This window comes from Embiotoca jacksoni, unplaced genomic scaffold, assembly GCF_022577435.1.
Source record: "Embiotoca jacksoni isolate LCO1_2020_lvr unplaced genomic scaffold, fEmbJac1.0.p SCAF_99, whole genome shotgun sequence".
Lineage (NCBI taxonomy): Eukaryota > Metazoa > Chordata > Actinopteri > Embiotocidae > Embiotoca > Embiotoca jacksoni.
The window spans coordinates 596,656-616,258 of record NW_027185457.1 but is presented as its reverse complement, the minus strand read 5'-3'; the positions used below and the strand labels follow the sequence as shown (position 1 = coordinate 616,258).

At 36.6% G+C, this 19,603-nt stretch overlaps 2 protein-coding genes across 2 annotated transcripts in view; both read right to left on the bottom strand.

Moving 5' to 3' along the window:
- LOC138193934 (M1-specific T cell receptor alpha chain-like) overlaps positions 1 to 5,547 on the bottom strand; it is a 41,300-nt gene extending 35,753 nt beyond the window's left edge. The window contains exon 1 of the mRNA XM_069142250.1: positions 5,475 to 5,547. Coding sequence (XP_068998351.1) covers positions 5,475 to 5,532 — 58 coding nt within the window. The 5' untranslated portion in view covers positions 5,533 to 5,547. The remainder of the gene's footprint in view (positions 1 to 5,474) is intronic.
- Positions 5,548 to 12,534: 6,987 nt separating this feature from the next.
- Positions 12,535 to 17,174, bottom strand: trdc (T-cell receptor delta constant). The gene is made up of 5 exons (XM_069142241.1): positions 17,165 to 17,174; positions 16,049 to 16,222; positions 14,147 to 14,425; positions 13,443 to 13,529; positions 12,535 to 13,009 (listed from the first exon to the last, which is right to left on the bottom strand). The coding sequence occupies exons 1-5, from the start codon at positions 17,172 to 17,174 to the stop codon at positions 12,900 to 12,902; spliced, it is 660 nt and encodes a 219-aa protein (XP_068998342.1). The 3' UTR covers positions 12,535 to 12,899.
- Positions 17,175 to 19,603: the final 2,429 nt, after the last annotated feature.

Here is a 19,603-nt window from a genome sequence, read left to right as displayed (position 1 = left end):
GTCCAGTCTTTAGGTCCAAAACTCAACATGTTTATCACATTTAGGGAATTTCACCTCTTTTTTTCCACCTGCTTTTGTTTTGTTAAAAATACCTTTAAGAAATGCTCAATATAAATAATATTTATGCAGCAATGTTTTCATCTACTATTCAGTTTTTTCCAGTATAATCTGATATTATATATTTTCCATGTTGGACATTATTAATCAATATCAGTACTTACTGGGTTCAACGGTTAATGTGGTCCCTCTTCCAAAAATAATCTTCCAATTGTTCCCCGAGGTCACACAACATGAAGCTCCATAACACAAACTCAGCAGTGACCAACTGAACCAAACTCCATTTAGAAAACCCAATTTTAACATCTGAGCCATAGCTTGCCATGTTGATTAAAATAACTACCAAAAGATATATATATATAAGCTCTAAATTCTGATATTTACTGTGCAGCAGATACACTGAATAAACTTTTTTCAAGTCAAGTATGTCAGCAGATTATTTTCTGTTTTATGATTTCATAATTGATCAAACACTTATGATCAATATCAGTACTTACTGGGTTCAATGATCAATCTGGCTCCTCTTCCAAATATGATCTTGTTGAAACTTCCAGTATTCACACAACATGAAGCTCTATGACAGAAACTCAGCAGAAGAACTGAACCAAACTCCATAGAAAAATGTCAATTATTCAGGTCTAATCACATAAATAAGCAGCTAGTTTCTTTCAAATTAAATGTTCAATATTAATAAGATTAAAAATGTAAATTATTACACTTACTGTACAGTTGAGTTAACTGTTTTAAAGTTGATCCTTTTGGTCACTTTAAGTATTTGATTTTTATATTAATGCTTCTTTATCTTTTACTTCTATCTCCTATTTTGTCCTGATATTACGTGAAGTTTGCTTTCAACTGGACCAAACTTCACCTAAAATTCAAACATTTTAACATTTCACACTGTCTGTCCACTGTAGGTCCAAAACTCAACATGTTTTTTTACATTTAGGGAATTTCACTTTTTCTTTTCAGCTGCTTTTGTTATGTTAAAAATACCTTTAAGAAATGCTCCATATAAATAATATTTCTGGAGCAATGTTTTCATCAACTATTGTGTTTTTCTAGTATAATTTGATTTAATATATTTTCCATGTTGGACATTATTAATCAATATCAATACTTACTGGGTTCAACGGTTAATGTGGTCCCTTTTCCAAAAATAATCTTAACTCCACTCCCCGTACTCACACAACATGAAGCTCCATAACACAAACTCAGCAGTGACCAACTGAACCAAACTCCATTCAGAAAAACCCAATTTTAACATCTGAGAAATAGCTTGCCACTTTGATTAAAATAACTACCAAATGATATATATTTATCAACGATAACCTCTCAATTACGATATTTACTGTGCAGCAGATACACTGAATAAACTTTTTTTCCAATCGACTATGACAGCGGATTATTTTCTATTTCATGATTTCATATCTATTCAAACACTTATGATCAATATCAGTACTTACTGGGTTCAATGATCAATCTGGCTCCTCTTCCAAATATGATCTTTCTTAAACCCCCAGTATTCACACAACATGAAGCTCTATGACAGGAACTCATCAGAAGAAGAACTGAACCAAACTCCATAGAAAAACGTCAATTATTCAGGTCTAAGCACAAAAATAAGATGATAGTTTCTTTCAAATTAAACGTTCATTATATACATGTTAAAAAAATGTAAATTCTTACACTTACTGTACAGTTGAGAGTTGAATGTTTTATCCATTTGGTCAGTTTAAGTATTTTACTTTTATATTAACGCTTCCTTATCTTTTACTTTTATCTCCTATTTTTTCCTGATTTTACACGTGAAGTTTGCTTTCAACTGGACCAAACTTCACCTAAAATTCTAACATTTTAACATTTCACAGTGTCAGTGTCTTTAGGTCCAAAATTCAATATGTTTATCACATTTAAAGAATTTCACTTTTTTTTTCACTTGCTTTTGTTTTGTTAAAAATACCTTTAAGAAATGCTCAATATAAATAATATTTATGATCAATATCATCACTTACTGGGTTCAACGATCAATCGGGTTCCACTTCCAAAGAACATCTTATATCCAGTATTCACACAGCAGGAAGCTCCATAACACAAACTCAGCAGTGGTGAACTGAACAAAACTCCATTAAGAAAAACCTAATTTTTAAGTTTGACTGAATGATTTTATTCCAGTCACATAAATAAAATCATATTAAGTTGTGATATTACTAGAATGAATCAGGACTAAATAACAAATGCTAATGTCAAAAAAAAGTTATAGAACAAACTATTTTAGTGAGGATGTTCTTGAGTAATATTTTTTTAGTTGATGTATCAGTTTAAATATTTTAGTCTTTTTCTAACTGCACACATGGGTTGTTGTTTCTTGCTGTCTGATTTAAATGTAAATATTACACGTAAAAACAAATTTACATGCGATATTCACACCTTGACATTTAAGGTTTTAGACATTTTTTCATTTGAAAACAAAGTTTATGTGCGCTAAGGTTTTTTAGATTCATAACCTGATCACAGATCTGATTACTGCTGTCATATTTCAGGTATAAAACAATTTACTAAAAACTGCAGCTGTTTATGAAACCTCTGATTTAGATTTCAGAGTAACAAACGACTTCTTTTTGATACGTTTGCTTTCGTATACGGTTAAATTTCAGACCAAACTAACGTTAATATAGTGAAATAATGTAATTAGGTACTCACTGCTGTTAATAATTAGTTTGGTTCCTTCTCCAAAAACAATCTTGCGTGCTCCAGCTGAAGAAGTCACACAGTGTTTCTACCCTGACATTAAATCCAACTGCAGATCGACAGGACTCAATTCAAATCAGCTAAAATCTAAATTTTTTTCATCTTCACAACACAAATGTAATATTTCCGTCACTTTAAAACTTCATGTTTCCTGTATCTTGATATCATATTATTGAAGCACTGGACTGTTTGTACACATGTGAAAAGCCTTTGATTGAATATTATTGATCATCTACATTTGGATCAGCATGTTAAACAGATTCTGGCTGCTCAGCCTAAATTTTAACTTTTTAAATCGTTTGTTGTATTTACAGGTATTTTACATTTTAAGGTTTTATTGTTTAACATCTGTTAGAAATAACTTGTCATTTTGTAAATTAAAAGCCAAGTAAACAGGTTTCTTTTTTGATATAAAATGTTTTGCTTTTAAGCATCAAAATATTAAAAAAAAAAAAAACAATGAGTAAACAAAACTTACTGGACTCGACTGTCAGTTTGGTTCCGGAGCCAAACAGGATTTTTTCATAGCCACCAGTTGTCACACAGCATCAAATATCCATTCAAAAACTTCGAACTTTAACAACTCACTGCAGCTTCAACTACTGAAACTGTTTCTGTCAGAAATGAGAAGCTAAAAATCAAAGAAACATGTCAAAACAATGCTGCTAAAGTTTCCTTTTCGTAAAGTTTTTAAACCAAAGAAAAGAAACATGTTTGGTTCAATCAGCTGCGACAAAAATAAACTGAGCTGAAATGTAATTTTTGGAAATGAACCTGCAGTTCTGTGATGCAAAAACAGTTCAGAAACATTTCAACTGATTCTAATAAAATATACCAAATTCCATTTTGCTCATTTTCAAATTTTACAACAAACTGACGGTGACGATGATGAAGATCATAATCGAACTGAAAAATAATAAATTTTATCTTTAGGTTCATTTTCAATAAAAGACGTAAACGAAATGCTCACTGACATCAGCTTTGTTTGAATTATTGATCTTTAGACACGTAAACTGATCAGATGTTTACGACTTTACGGAGGATAAAAACTGTTCAAATGTCTACGAATGTAATTTCGAGCTGAATGTGCCCAAACAAAAATCTCTTTTTAGATTTCCCTATGGCAACGTTCTTTTTAAAATAAGTTCAAAAAGACAAGCAAACTTACAGGGATTCACAGTCAGTTTAGTTCCAGCTCCAAACAGGATTTTATCCAGACCAGTATCCTTCACACAGCAACACAACATACGACAAAAACACACGACACATACTCACTCTACTCCTCTACGCTGATGATGCAACGATATAACTCCGAAAATATCTCGCAACCAGAATTAAACTCAACAACCTGTAGACATTAATGAGCTTCTCTCTAAAAAACTGTTCAGACATCTTTGACAGAAACATTTTCCCATCTGTCAGTAAAACATTAACAACACAACAAGAAACTGAAGATAACGATACCAAAAACCAGCCAAAATTCCTCTGGAAGTCTGGACAATGAACACTATCGGTTCATTCACTTTTAAACAAACATTTTAAATCTAGAGCTTCAGTCCAATAACACAATTATCACTCTGACAAAAGACAAACAGTTTCTCCAGGAAAAATGCGTTTAAATTGGTGATTTTCAGTGTTTCTGACAGCGTAAAAATCCTGAACTTTCTCTCTATCTCTCTTGGTTTTTCTGAAGGAATTAGAAAGAATTACTTACTGGATTCAACAGTCAGACGAGTTCCTCGACCAAAGATCACCTTCTGTCCTCCTCCACTTTTCACACAGCAGGAAACACTTCAGCAAAAACCATCGAATGGCCTCAAAGACCGAAAACTAACCAAAAACTCTAGAAGCTGTTGAACTTTTACAGTTTCAAACTAAACCCGACGTTACTTCAAACTGTTGCTAAGAGCCGGTTGTAATGTAGAAGACGTTTTCACGGTTACAACAGCTGAATACTGTGGACAATTATAATCACATTATCTCAATGGGGTCTGAATCTGCGCTTGAATCATTTGATTCAAAAGACTTTAAAATATGTGAGTGATTCTGGTGTCAAACTTACGGCTCTGGACCTTCAGTCTGCTGCCCGATCCAAACACCAGTTTACCATAAGAACCAGTGTTCACACAATGAGACGTGACAACACAAAAACTGCTCCAAGTTCAGCTGCACGATGCTCACACAGATTCATACGTCTTTAGCTGTATAGATCTTTAGCTGAATTAAAAGAAAATTTACTTTTGCTGTTCCAACATCTCATCTTTTCAAGAAGTAAGAAAAAAGTTTGCTTCCGTTTCATTTTAGATCATTCAGTAGTTGTTAATTTAATCATTCTCTAAAAAAAAGGCAAATCTCTAACTTTAATTTCATTCTTTTAACATCTGAACAAGAAAGAGGTTTGTTTTGATAAAAAAAAAAAAAAAAAAAAAAATTCTTATCAAATAATTTTCCATTTTCACAGCATCTTAAAAGCAAAATAAAAGCTGCCTATACCTCCTATGAACTGTTTCTTGTGCAGTAATTTCTACTCTTGGGTCTCCTCTCAAAAACATAAAACAATTTATTTCTACAATGACTATTATTGAAAGTAGATTAAGGATTGTTGGGACTCATTTTAGTTCCTGTTAAAAACTTATGCTCTTTAAAAATCTTTATAGATAACTGACCTGATTCAACAATCAGCTGAACTCCTTTTCCAAAGATAATCTTGTCTGTTCCTGTCATCACACAGTGACTGACAGCTGACTGAAAACCTCACAGCGATCCAGACTCTGGTTTTAATCTTCTTTTGTTTATTATTTATTGGAAACAAGTTAAAAGACTTGTTCATCTTTACTTTTTTAAAAGAGATCCTGAAATTTATTATCTGATTTATTGACAGAGATGACAAGAGGAGGTGAAGATTTTTTTGTTGGTTTAAAAATGGTGTGGAATTTTTCTCTTCTTAAAAGATTCAGTTCTTACAAAATTCTCTTCTTAAAAAAAGTTCATATTTTAACTTTAGCGTCTCACCTGAGTTGACAATTAGTTGAGTTCCTCTGCCAAAGATAATTTTCTGTGCATTTCCCTTCACACAGTGACTGACAGCTGAATAAAAACTGTCTGATGTTCAACTTTAAATTTAAGTGTTTGTTAACAGCTGGATTTGATATTGAACACCAATAAAGCTCAGATCTGCTTCCAGCTGAATTCCATTCTGTTATAAACATGTATTACACGTGATTAAGCAATAAATTTAAATCGTCTTTAAATTGTTTTTTTCTTCAAACATACATTAAACTGATAGCTGCTTTTTTTTTTTTTTTTACATTCTTAATTTTATATGTTTTTCTTTCTTGGTTCTTGGTTTAAATTGGCTTCATGTATTTCTGTGATGTTTGTGCTTCTTATGTTACTACGTCTCAGGTTTGGTTGTTTATTTAACATTATATATGCGTTATATTTTTTCATTTAAGGATGTGAGAATTAATAAAAGATTTTTGATATCATTTCCTTTGATTTGTGAGTTTGATTTGGAGAAATTTAATGATTTTAATCAGAATTATGACTCGAGGTTTTGTTGTCAGAAATTAACTCAGTAAACTGTTTGTCTTGTTAAACAAACATTTGATGGAGGATTGAATAATGTGTTTGAGAAATCTCAATTTAATCTAATAAAAAGTGTACATTTCTTTTGTATTTTACTGATCCTGACAAAACGACTCAGGTTTCCAATGACTTAAACAGATTTCAGATTAAACACATCATGACAAAAATGAAAACAGTCTCTTTTGAGGTTAAATTACGGTTTAACTTTATTCTAAACTTGTCTAAAATTGAAGCCGTTACTCACAGTTTTGTACTTTCAGTCTTGTTCCTTTTCCAAACACAGTTCTGTAGCCTCCCTGTCCAGTCACACTGAGACACACAGCTCAACAAAAACCAGGCAAACCACCGACTACACTCGGACCAGTTTCTCTCCCAACAAAACGTTGATTAAAACTTCACTCTCACTAAAACCAGGCTTCATGTAGAAATCATCCCGTTTGTGACATCTCGTGTTCTCAGTTTACATATTTAAAAGTTAAAAGATTATTGATTAACCAACCTGTGGACACGATGAGTTTCGAGCCGCCGCCGAAGATTAATTTGTTTCCAGCTCCATTCGCACAACCGTACACACTCATACACAAACCTCACACACGCATGACTCTTATTGAACCAGTTAATCAATTTGTCTGTTATACGAGATTCTTAATTCAAAATTTTTTTTAAACAAACTTTTGATTCTTTGACTTGTTATATTTTCTGATTTAATGAATATAAAAATTTTTGGTCAGAACTTTAATTTAAAAAGTTAAATGTTTTCAATATTTCATGGATTTTCATTTACAAACTTATTATTCGATTTTGACCTCGTGATATTCTGACCTTTTTTTTTTCTTTAACTTTTATATCACTTTACATTATATTTGATTATTTTACTTATTTAAGCATGTACATAACCGTTTTATTCCCAGTTTGGCTCATTGTTTTCTCCTGCTGGTTTTCATAATTTAAAACCGTCTGATCCCGATTTCAGAATTACAGAAAAAGTTCAGCCTGCCTTGTGTGTCCAGTTTGCATCAAACAGACAACACCAAAACAGAATAAAATCACAAATAAAGGTTCTATTGAAACATTTTAAAGTGTGAAACCCTTAAAAATAAAGAAAATCTCTTACCAGGTTCAACTGTCAGTTTGGTTCCTCTGCCGAAATAAAGTCTGTTTCCTCCCTGATTCACACAGTAACACACACTGTGACAAATAGTGCTGCGTGTGGTGTTGTCCTTCCATTGATCATTTTATCCATTCATTTGCATTTTGTTGAAAATTTTACTTTGTGTTTTTGAGCAGCTGACTTTTACACTTAAATCCATTTTGATTCTGTTCATTCTGAATTAATTATAACTCACCAGGATTTTGTGATAAACTCATGAATACACAGTAAAACCATCAATTAAACTTTGAATAGATTAATTAAAGATGATTTTCAAAACATTTTAAAAGTGGGAAATTCAATCTTACCACTTTCAACAGTGAGTTTGGTTCCTCTGCCGAAATAAAGTTTGAATCCCTGATTATTCACACTGTAATACACACTGTGACAAATACTGCTGCACTTACTTTATTGTTACTCCTGTATTGTCTTTATTTTTATGTCTACCAACTTACATGTGTCTAATAATCCACTATTTGGTTTTATAGTTTACAAATAATTGTCTATTTGTTTCTTTATCTGTCTCTCCACATCTGTTTACAATTTAGACCAGTTTAATCCTGTTTTTTTGTTTGTTTTAAAACTTCAAATTCATTATTACTCTTTTTTTCTAGGACATTCTGCAGCACGTGTCGGTCCCAGTTGGAATCAAACTCGACAAAAGCTTAAGAAATGCAAATAAAATGCTCTTTCAAGACTTTTAAAATGTGAAACTATTATGAATGATAAATCTTACCAGTTTCAACGGTAAGTTTGGTTCCACTGCCGAAATAAAGTTTGTCTCCAACCTGATTATTCACACTGTAACAGACACTGTGACAAATACTGCAGTGCATCATGTCGGCTTGACTTTTATTCTGTGTTTACTCATTAACCTGGGATTTCATATTAACTTGTTTATTGGAATAGTTAATTTGTTGGTGCAGCTTGTCTTTCAGAAATCTTTCTGAGTCTAAGCTTTACTCTGTGTTTTCTCTGCTGCTGAAGGTTTTTGTAGTTGAAAACACTTTTTAACTCATGATTACTCATTAAGATCTTTATTTTCTTTATAATTTTTTTTCCCTGTCCCATCTGTATATGTCTGGCTCAGTTTCAATCAATTAAACTTAAAACTGGATTAAACCTGAATAAAATGACAAATGAAAAAGTCCTGTTTTACATGTTTTAAAGTGTGTATCTATGTAAAATTATTGTCTTACCTGTTTCAACGGTCAGTCTGGTTCCTCTGCCAAAATAAAGTTTGCCTGCTCCCTGATTATTCACACTGCAATACACTCTGTGACAAATACTGATGGACTCGTACTGATGCAAGAGATTCTGATTATCTTCTTGTTTTTATCTATTTTTATCTCTGCTCTGAACTTCAACGTCATTTTTATTTTCTGTTCTTGTGTTTTTTTCTTACTGATGTCAATTTTGTGATGGTTGTTTCAAGTTATATTTTGATGTATATAGCAACTTTAATTATCTGGCAAAGACTATAAAAGCACTGCTCCACAGAAACAACACATTTTTACTCAATTCTTTCTTTTGAAAGCTTTTGTTTTCTAGATTAAGAATTTGAACAGAAACTCACCCACGGTGCCTTCAGAAAGTCCATTGTGTCCATTTTAACGCCCACTTTCTTCTAATTCCATCATCTTGAGTCAACTAAAGGCCATCTGATCCAAACACTCCAACTTTAGATGGAACAATCGGAGTATTCATTGGTCTCCAGAATCCCAAAATCCATTTCAAGCTACTCACCTGGTTGCTATTTCCCAAATGAAGCTCTGGCTCCTTCAAAGGGGAGTGGCCTGAAAGCTGGCAGGCAGAAACCACCATTAATAAAACATTTTCCAATAAGTTTACAACAAGTCAGAGTAACAGTCACATTATGACAAAGAAATTTGAGTTTTACAAAAGGATCAATCTGGATCAGTGTTTTTTACCCAACAGCATCTCATGTGCATCAGTCAAATTTTAATTATTGTTACTATTAACCACCGGAATTTAACTCTTCGTTTTATGGACACCTCCTGCAACACCTTTCAATCAATGCTCACATTTCTAGAACTGCGTTGTGTTAATTGATAGCCGTTACTCTGGTTGGAAAAACAAGCAAACTACAGTTTAGGGATTAAGAATCATCCTCCTATTCTACACCCAGAAAAAAAATACGAAAAGGAAAATGTCCAAATGCAGTCATGATCAACATCATCAGACAGTATCATCAACATAAAGATGAATTTGACCATTAAACATCAAAGAGACAGATATCATATAAGAATTGAAAACAGAAGACGATCTTGAATTGATCCCTGAGGGACGCCGTCACACTGTTTCATTCAGGCAACAGCAAATACAAACACTGCTGCAGTGTCACTGTGGGACAGAGTTCATGCACAACACAATAAACATTCACTCCAATAACGTGCGTAACAGGCAACCAACTTCTGCTAAAGTAAACGGAGGTGTTAGCTTCAGTATTTCTCTCCACATAACCGGACTTTGATGGTGGAAATGTCTGTTAGCAAACGAGTACCTGTTGGGTTTCTCATGGATCCCTGCTGGTGCTGATCAGCTTCAGGACTCCTCTTCAGCATCTCCTCCTCTGAGACACTAACTCCTCCAGGAGTAAATTCACAGCGTCTGTAACAGGCAGGAAGGAAAGAGAAAGAAACTGATGTGACCCATTTCCGAACCAAACTTCACCTGTGGCCTAAAAACAGTCTGACAGGAAACTCCAGCTGTTAATAGAGTATTTTTTTAGTTTACTTCAGTAGTTTTTATTTAATTTTTTTCTTACATGCAGGACTGGCGAAGTTCAGTACATTCAGACAGAAACCTGAGCAGCATGGCAGGAGCCCGACATACCGGAGGGCCCTGAACAAGAAAAAAATGCTTGAGTTTCAAACACAGCAGGTGTGTGAGGTCAACACTCATCAGAAGAATCAATTAATTGGTGGTTCTTTTCTAGAGATTTGTTGACAAGAAGAAAAAAAAAACAGAAACTACAGACTTTTCTTTTCACATCAGTCTGAGATTAAACCCAGAAACACATTTTTCTTCCCGTTGTTTTGCAGCTGAAATTCATCATCTCATCAAAGCGGAATCAGTTTTTCTCTTGTCAAAGCTACATAACTGCACACATTTCATACTCAGCCAGATGAAAACCTCCAGATTCAAAGAGCAAAAAGACACTGCAGCATCGAATCACTCAGGATGTCTCCATTCTCATTTACAGCCTTTAAAAGCTGCTCAGCTGGAAGCCAGTCCTTATGCAAATATAAAATATAGCAACCCATAGTTATTTATTTTTATTTCAAGCACTGCCTGCACTGTTGCCTAAACTTAATATTGGTGAAGAAGAAATCCTCCCCATCTTTGAATTGAATGGACAATACACAGAAAAAACATGATTTGGTCTGAGTAAATCAATTTAACATCTCGCTGACATTTTTTAGGTCAAACAATTCAGAAATATTTCCCTCCAGTTGATCAGCAGGAAAAAAACAAAGTCCTGAATCCTCCTAAAACAATTCAAACTTTTTCCAAGAAAGATTATTATTTCTGTTTGATTAAGGCGTCATTATTTTAAGTGTTTGAGTGGAAGTTTGCAGATCACTTACTCCCCATCAGCACAATGAAAACAGCATCACAGAAAGCTCAGAGAGCATCAAGAGTTGAAGTGATGATGTGTCTCTTATCCACTAGGTGGCAGCATCTCCCCATCTACTGAACCTCTGATGTTTGAGCTCAGATCAGTTTTTTTTGTCAGGATATAAAACTTGTTCTGAGTCCCTGTGTAAAAATGTGTGGTTGCCTGAGGACTTTATTTTTTTTTTTAAAAGCTTTGAGGTTCAGTTTTGTCAGGTTGCTGTAGTATTTTCTCTGATTTATATTTTGTTTTGCAGAGAGATGAAAATATACTAAAACAAAACGACCTCAAAGCCATGAGGAGCAACGGGAGGAGGAAAATGAAATAAAGCTCAGAAACTATGTTGTAAAACAAAAATGAGTGCACAAAACCACATATAAGATTTAATTTACTGAAAAGTCAGACGTCTGCATGCTCAGTTTAAACGTGGAAATCTACAGCAGCAACAGTAAAGGTGTTTCTGAAGAGCTGTGTGTTACAGACAATGAATTTATTTGTGTTTCATGTGCAAAGCTTGAGGACTCATAACAGGAGATTACTGTTATGGAAATTACTTTTAAATCTCCTAAAACGTGTGCAGCCGCATACCGTCATCATTTACAGCAGTGCTTAATCTTCCTCAGTTCTCTGAAATTAACTGAACTGGATGGAAAATGAAAAACAACATTGTGAGTTTGTCTTGACCTTTGACCTGAATAATTCAGGCTGTGTTGAACGCAGCCCGTCTGACTTAAAACAAAGAGTTAAACATGTAAATTACTGTGAATGAGTCACGTAACGCTGGCATGAGAAACAAGCAAAAAGCTGATGCTCCAAAGTGTTTCCTGTCGAAGTGAAACTGAGCTGCCGTTCGGTTTCCGTCTGATTTTTATCTGCAGCTTCGTGCTCGACTGTTTCTGGTTTCTGTTGAAATGTGGTTTCAACTGATGAAACTGAACTGAACACCGACCGACACTCTGAGACAGAGACAAACAGGGCCGACTGATAAAGACGTTCACACTAAAAAACGACCAGAAATAAGCCATCAGCAACCAAAGAGGTTACAGATATCGTGGCTACAAGAACAGGATGGACATAAGTTCACTGTGACCTTTGACCGCTGTCCTAGAGTCCGATTGAAAGATTGTGCCACAGTTGAAGGAAGTTCCTCGAGGTCCTCCTGAAATATATCGTATCTGTATGTTTTGGACGATCCCCAGATGTCGACTTGCGGAGTGTTAAATCAAAATCTTTTTGTGATGAATCAACAATCCTCAAAGTCAAAAGGAAAGATGAAAGAAGGACGAAAAGAAGATGCAGATTAAAGAGTCAAGAGTGAAAGCAGAGAACATCCAAACACCGAATCATAAAGAGCTGATGAGTTTTTATTCGAAACAAAAAGGCAACGCTTCAACCTGGAAAACATGGAAATAGTAAATTGATACAGAAGAGGCTGAATAAACTGACACAAAGCTTATGAATTCAAAAAAGCAAAACAACTGTGATAAACACTACATTATAAACATTAAAAGAACTGATGCAGAGAAACGACTTAATATAAACGCGTTTCTACTTTCAATCAAAACCAACGGAAAGAAGCTGTTGAGGATGAATTATAAGAAACAAACATTGAGCAGGAACTGCGCAGCCTTGGTTGGATCCAGACTTGTTCGCTCTGCAGAAGCTTCGGTTGTTTTCCTCTCAGCCTGACCAGCGCTGGTTTTGAGCCCCGAGTTAGAAGACCAAAGCTCTGATGGTGAGGATGGTGTTAAAGACCAGAGTTTTCGTGAACACCACTCTGACTCCGTTCATCGCCAGCAGGAAGAAGTTCAGCTTGGCGTTTTCTGAACGGCAAAGAAACGAAACAAACAAAAAAACGACAGTTCAGGCCGAATCCGTCCGTCCGTGACCTGAACTCTGAGCGGCAGCTTTCCCTCGCACAGTTCGTTTAGCCAGCGCGACGCAGAGCTCGACCCTCTCAAACCGGCTGGAATAATTCAATAAACTGAGGCCGAACCGACGTGATCGGGGTCGAGCCTGACGGTTCACGTTGTGAATTACAGACATTTATAAATACATCAGAAAATTCTAATAGACTGAGCATTAAAATAAAGCAGCAGGTCAGGATGGGTGTTAAAAAAAAACATTTTTTTCATCCAATTTCATTGGACGGTGTAAACTTTGCATATGACAATAAAATGATCTTAATCTTAATGCTTAATGTGTCCAGGGCCAAAAGCTGGAACGTTTTTTTTCCAGGTGTGTTCGGTGACTCACCTGGATAAAAGTTAGAGCAGGACTCATCCGTGCAGCGTTCAACTTTTTGGGGCTCATTTATTTGGTCCTTATTCAGGCAGGGGGCATCTGTTTGGAAACAGGAAATACAGAAATTACACAAACATCTATTAAACTATTAATATTAATTATTGTAACATTTTGAGAGTTTCTGAGCTCTCGGTAGGAACGTATCCTAAACTGACGGTCAGGCTCAACACTCGGACTTTGTATCAACCAACACTTAACAATAAAAATTAAAAAAAAAAACATATTTAAGTGAATTTCTTTGTGAAATTCATGTACAGGCTCTGATCTTTTAACATTTCACAGGACAACAGGATTCTCAAATATTTCACCGAGACTTTAAAAGTGAAAAACAACATTATCAGGAGTTAGAATACATTTAACAATTTAAGTTTTCTTCATATTTTTCCACAGTTATTTATGCTAAATGTTGTTGACAGCAGGCCTAATGACATCAGAGTTTCTGTACCGATTCAAAAACTTATTTTCAGCAAATTTGTCCCTCCAAAACTCATTTTAATTAAGATAACAAGTTAAACGTGTTCAATAAATTCAGTGATGGTTTAATGCGATCGCAGAAAACATTTCAAAACTGGGTGAATTAAACACAGCTCAGTCAGAGCTACGATCACTGACTGGGACTTTAGCGACTGTTGGAATAAGTCGGTGGTTTTTCGTACCGATTTGGGTTTTGGTGGACGACCCGTGCAGCTCGCAGGAGTTGATGGCGTCATCGGAGAAAGCGGCGTAGACGTAGGTTTTCTTTTTCTTGGACAGAACGGCGCTACTGGTGTTAAAATTGTACGAATCCTTCACCGTGTTCACAATCATTTCACCATCCCTCGGACGGAAATCAGTGGCCAGGCAGACTTCTGGGTTCTGGTGGGCCAACGTCAGAGGCGGTCTGTCAGGCTTCAGGGGCTTGAGGACGAACAGGGACGGGGCCACGACGGTCGAATCTGCAGGAACAAAGAACGATAAACCTGATTCACACAGCTCGGAGGAGGGAATCATTACAAAAAAGAATTATCAGGATTTTATTCATTTGAACGTCAAGAACATTTAGTCATAAAAAACAAAAAATAACTAATTTCCACATTTCAACTTTACATTTTACTTTATCTGAAAGCTTTGAACAAAAAAATAGTAGGCTTGATTATTTCAGGAGTGTTTATTGGGCAATAAATAAACTATCAAAGTCAACACAAGCAGCGGTGGATTTATGAGCAGCAGTAAATGAAAATATTATTGTAATTCACAGCCAAGGAGCAGCTCAAATTCAGACCCAGTATATATTTCATCTGACTAACTATTGAAAGCAACTTGAGCTGGTAATTTTAAAAGAACTCCAGACAGAAAGTTTACCTCCCAAAATGTCTTTAATATTTTCATCATTATTGTCAAACTCTCATCAGCAGAGAAGATGACAAGAGAAATTTCAAAGGCTTTTAAACAACATTTAAAAAAAAAAATCTTTAGACTCATTTCATGATTGTTTTTTGTTTGTGTTCTGGTTTCACTAAGAAAAATTGTTTCCAGCTTCTTTTCTTTTTTAAATCTTTGAAATACATTTCTGCTAATGAATGTATTCATTAATTAATAAAACGTTATCACTATTCAAAGTGTGCATGATTTTAGTTCTCGTGATTGTTCACAAGACAATCTGTACATAAAAAAAAACTTCTAAAATGACATTTTAAACCTTAAAAGATTGTATTTGACTGCAGTTTTTTTTTAATTTATTTTTTTAAACCACTTTAGTATGTATATTTAAAACATGATTTTTCTGGACTTTGGGACTACAGGACAGATTTAATTCCTTTTTCTGGCCTCTAAAAATGGTAACACGTTTTTGTTTTTTTAAACTCTTCATCTGTGATGATTTTGTAAAGCACTATGATCAACAAATTAACTGTACAATTATTACTCGGCCATGAAGACACTGAACGTAGGACCTGAAACATTGCAGCCGACAGTATTTTGGATCATTTCAGGCTTTGAATTAAGAAAAAAAAACATCTTTTGAAAACATGTTCTAACTTTCCCTCGAAGTCCTGATGCAGATTTTCTGTCAATATGAATCTTTTTTTCTTGTAAAAATCTACATTTTGCATCTCTGAAATCAGCAGCTCGTCTTCACATCACGACTCAACGGATCATACAGGTTTAAGCTTTAAAACATATAAACTCTGATTTAAAACCAATCAGACCCCGCAACGGTGACACATTCTCCCAGTATTAAAAAGTAGAAAGCGTGTTTTCTTACTGTCAGGATCGACGACGAGACGGGTGGCATTTCCAAATACCAAAGCGTCACAGTGTTAGAGCCTCGTACAAAAACTCCTGAGTTGTCAATCAACCTCAGAACAGCTGAAAAGTGTTCAAATTTTTTTTTTTTTTTCACTGCGAAGCTGTGAAACCCAGAGGAACAGAATCAGGAGTAAATGTTGGGTATTTATCCAGTAAATGTAAGAATATAAACCGTGTGAGCAGCACACGCCGCAGCAGAGCAGAAACACGAGGGTCGGAGAAGTGAAAGAAATCGGACTTTTTACACAGAAAAGAATCCGCTGAGGACTCACCTGGAGCGGACCGACGGTGTCTTGGTGGGTTTTTTTGGTGACTGGAGGATTCCTGGTCCAAAAGGGACGTTTGAGACGAGGCTGCAGGTTTTTGTTCAGCTCTGTGTGACTGTTCAGTCACCGTGGAGCCCACCCAGACACGGTGAAAAACCGTCGTACAAAAACCTGTCACAGCTGCAGCAGGAAGCGGCAACACGCTGAACCAAAGCCAGACAGCACACTTTTATTTTTGACATGTTTAGGGTAGTTATTTAGCTTTTATAGGCAACTTTTATTCTTGTTATATATGAAAGAAAAAAAATCTATATTTGCCTAGGTTGTCTTAAACAAGAAAATACTTATTTTTCTGGCAAGAAATTAAAAAATAAAAAAAATAAGACGGATAATAAATCATTTACGCGGTTTTGAACATATATTTCATCAAAATAAGAAAACTTTTCTGTGACACTTCTTTGCCAGTCTCGCGCTTTTGGTGTATTTTGTTCGGATTTTGAGTGAAAGCAGAGTACCCTGTACAAGCAAGAGGTTCTGGGATCCGTTTTAGTTGTAAAGTAAAAACACAATTTCAATTTAATGTGGAAAAACACGAGAGAGATGAAGTCTGTGGTTTATTTACTTCAGTCTAGAAAATGTGGGGAAGAGCAGGATGAAGATTGAGCCCCCCCCCCCCCCCCCCCCAAAAAAAAAAAAAACAAACAAACAAAAAAACAAGACAAACAATTAATTAAGAAAGACAAACACTGATTTCTGAAGAAACGAAGAGCTCCAAGCGTGTTTTCTTCCTTTTTATTTTCTGGCCTGTGACTGGATCCCTTGAACTGACCAATGAGACGAGCCCAGGTGGACCTCGTTACCTGGCTGCTAGGACGGAAGACAAAAACACATAACGAGCTCCTGTTTGTCACAATGAACTGTTTTCATGTGGAAACTCAAGAAATGTTTTGACTCCTGGACTTTTCATTGAATATGATGAGCGGGAACCTAATAACTGTTGATGCTTTCTCCATTTCCGTTGCAGGACTGTTGTGCGCAGTGATTTACAGACTATACCAGCTGATTTTCAGGAAATAAAACAACATCTCACTTTTACTTGTCACATAAAACAAATTGTGTCACTGTTGCACATCGCCAGAGGAAAGTTTCCATGATGACAAAATACTTTTATCCCAACAAGTCCTCCAAATTACTCGTCTTAACAGTGCTATGGTTCCTATAAAATAAAAATTCTAAACTGTATATCAATTATGTAAAGTTAGGTTAGGTAGTTACTTTATTAATCTCCGAGGGGAATTTTTTTTTTAGCTACAGCAGCATACAGAAGCAATAAGATAATAATAGAATAATAGAAAGCAATCAAATAGCAGTAAAATATAAATATAAAATATAAAATGCACAGTATATACAGTGTATACAGTACAGTATATAGCTATATATTATATACAAACAACCAAGAAACACAGTCAACAGTATTATTTTGCCAGAGGTGAGTTATTGTACAGTCTTATTGCGGTCGGCAGGAATGATCTCCTGTATCTGTCCTTGTGACAGCGGAGCTGGAGGAGTCTTTTGGAGAAAGTGCTCCTCTGTCCCTGCAGCAGGTGGTGGAGAGGGTGGTCAGGATGATCCAATATGGATAATAGTTTGTTCAGCGTCCTCCTCTCCACCACCTTTTCCAGGCTGCCCAGTTTGTAGCCGATGATGGAGCCGGCCTTCTTCACCAGTTTGTTAAGTCTGTTGGTGTCACCGGCTCCAATGCTGCTCCCCCAGCAGACCACAGCGAAGTACAGTTCACTGGCCACAACAGATGGTAGAACATCTCCAACATCTCGCTGCACACATTGAAGGATCGAAGTTTCCTCAAGAAAAAGAGTCGACTCATCCCCTTCTTGTAGACAGCGTTGATGTTGGTCTTCCAGTTCAGTCTGTTGTCATGGAGACACCAGGTACTTGTACTCCTCAACCATGTCCACCTCCTCTCCCAGAACTCTCAGCGGTTGTGGAGCCGTCGTCTTCCTCCTGAAGTCGACCACCATCTCTCTGGTCTTGGCCATGTTCAGGAGCAGCTGATTCCTTCCCACCCACTCCACAAAGTCCTCCACTACTGCCCTGTACTCGTCCTCCCGTCCATCCCTTATACACCGACCACTGCAGAGTTATCAGAGAACTTCTGCAGATGGCAGGACTCTGAGTTGTACTGGAAGTCAGTTGTGTATAAAGTGAACAGGAAGGGAGACAGAACAGTTCCCTGTGGAGCTCCAATACCACTGACCACCGTATCAGACAGCACACTGCCCAGACGGACAAACTGTGGTCTGCCTGTCAGGTAGTCAGTGATCCAGGAGACGGTGGACGTGTCCACCCCCTCAACCCGCAGCTTCTCACTCAGTAGCAGTGGTTGGATGGTGTTGAATGCACTGGAGAAATCAAAGAAAGTGATTCTCACAGATTCACCGGTTCCATCCAGGTGAGACTGAGCTCGTTGCAGCAAGTAGATGATGGCATCGTCCACTCCCACACGAGGCTGGTACGCAAATTGCAGAGGGTCCAGAGAAGATTTCACCAGCGGCCTGAGGTGGGCCAAGACCAGCCTCTCCAGCACCTTCATCACATGAGATGTGAGGGCAACCGGTCGGTAGTCGTTGAGGCCGGATGGAGTCGTCTTCTTGGGGACAGGAACCAGGCAGGACGTCTTCCACAGCACCGGGACTTCCTCCTGCTTCAGGCTCAGGTTGAAGAGGTGTTGTAGGACCTCAGCCAGCTGGACGGCACAGGTCTTCAGGACCACGGGGCTGATGCCGTCAGGTCCTGCAGCCTTGCGCTGGTAGAGTCTCTCCAGCTGTCTCCTAACCTGCCCAGTCTCACAGAGAGGGGGGGGGGGGAAGGGGGGTCGAGGTGTCAATGGAGGAAGAGCCCTTTGAGATTGAGGGCTCTATGCAGTTCACCAGGGGGGGCAGAGGGGGGAAGCAGCAGAGGTGTCTCTGTATTTTATGAGAAAATATTTTCTGATATTTTACCCATTTTTTTTTTTTTTTTTACAATTTCCTGGAGTATAAGATCATAAAACTCAAATCAGTTGATTTCAAACAGTTTGACAAGTTACAAAACAAACAGCGACTAAAATTGCTGGAAAATGCTGATGAAGCTCTGATGTCTCATTAATAATAATAATGTTTGTAATAACGTATCAGCAGTATAAGTTCCTTAACTTTTGATTCTTTATTTTTATGAAAATACTTTTTCTAAAGTTGGATCATGAACGCAGGAATTTACTCGAGGATCCGAGTACTTTTTCCACAACTACTTAAAACCGAAATAAAACTCGTGTCAGTGCGACGGGTTCATCGGAGTGTGATTTGGGAAGCTGTTCTTTGTGTTTCTGGTTTCCTGGAGCTGCAGAATAAACGGCTGATCTCTCTGAGCAGCGCTCGGGCCCTGCAGAGGTTTTTGTCGAGGTGTCAGACTGACTTCAGTCACTGTGGAAGGTACACGATGGAAAACACTCGTACAAAAACTGTTGTATTGTTTCTCTATGGGAGACTCGCAGCAGCAGCTGAA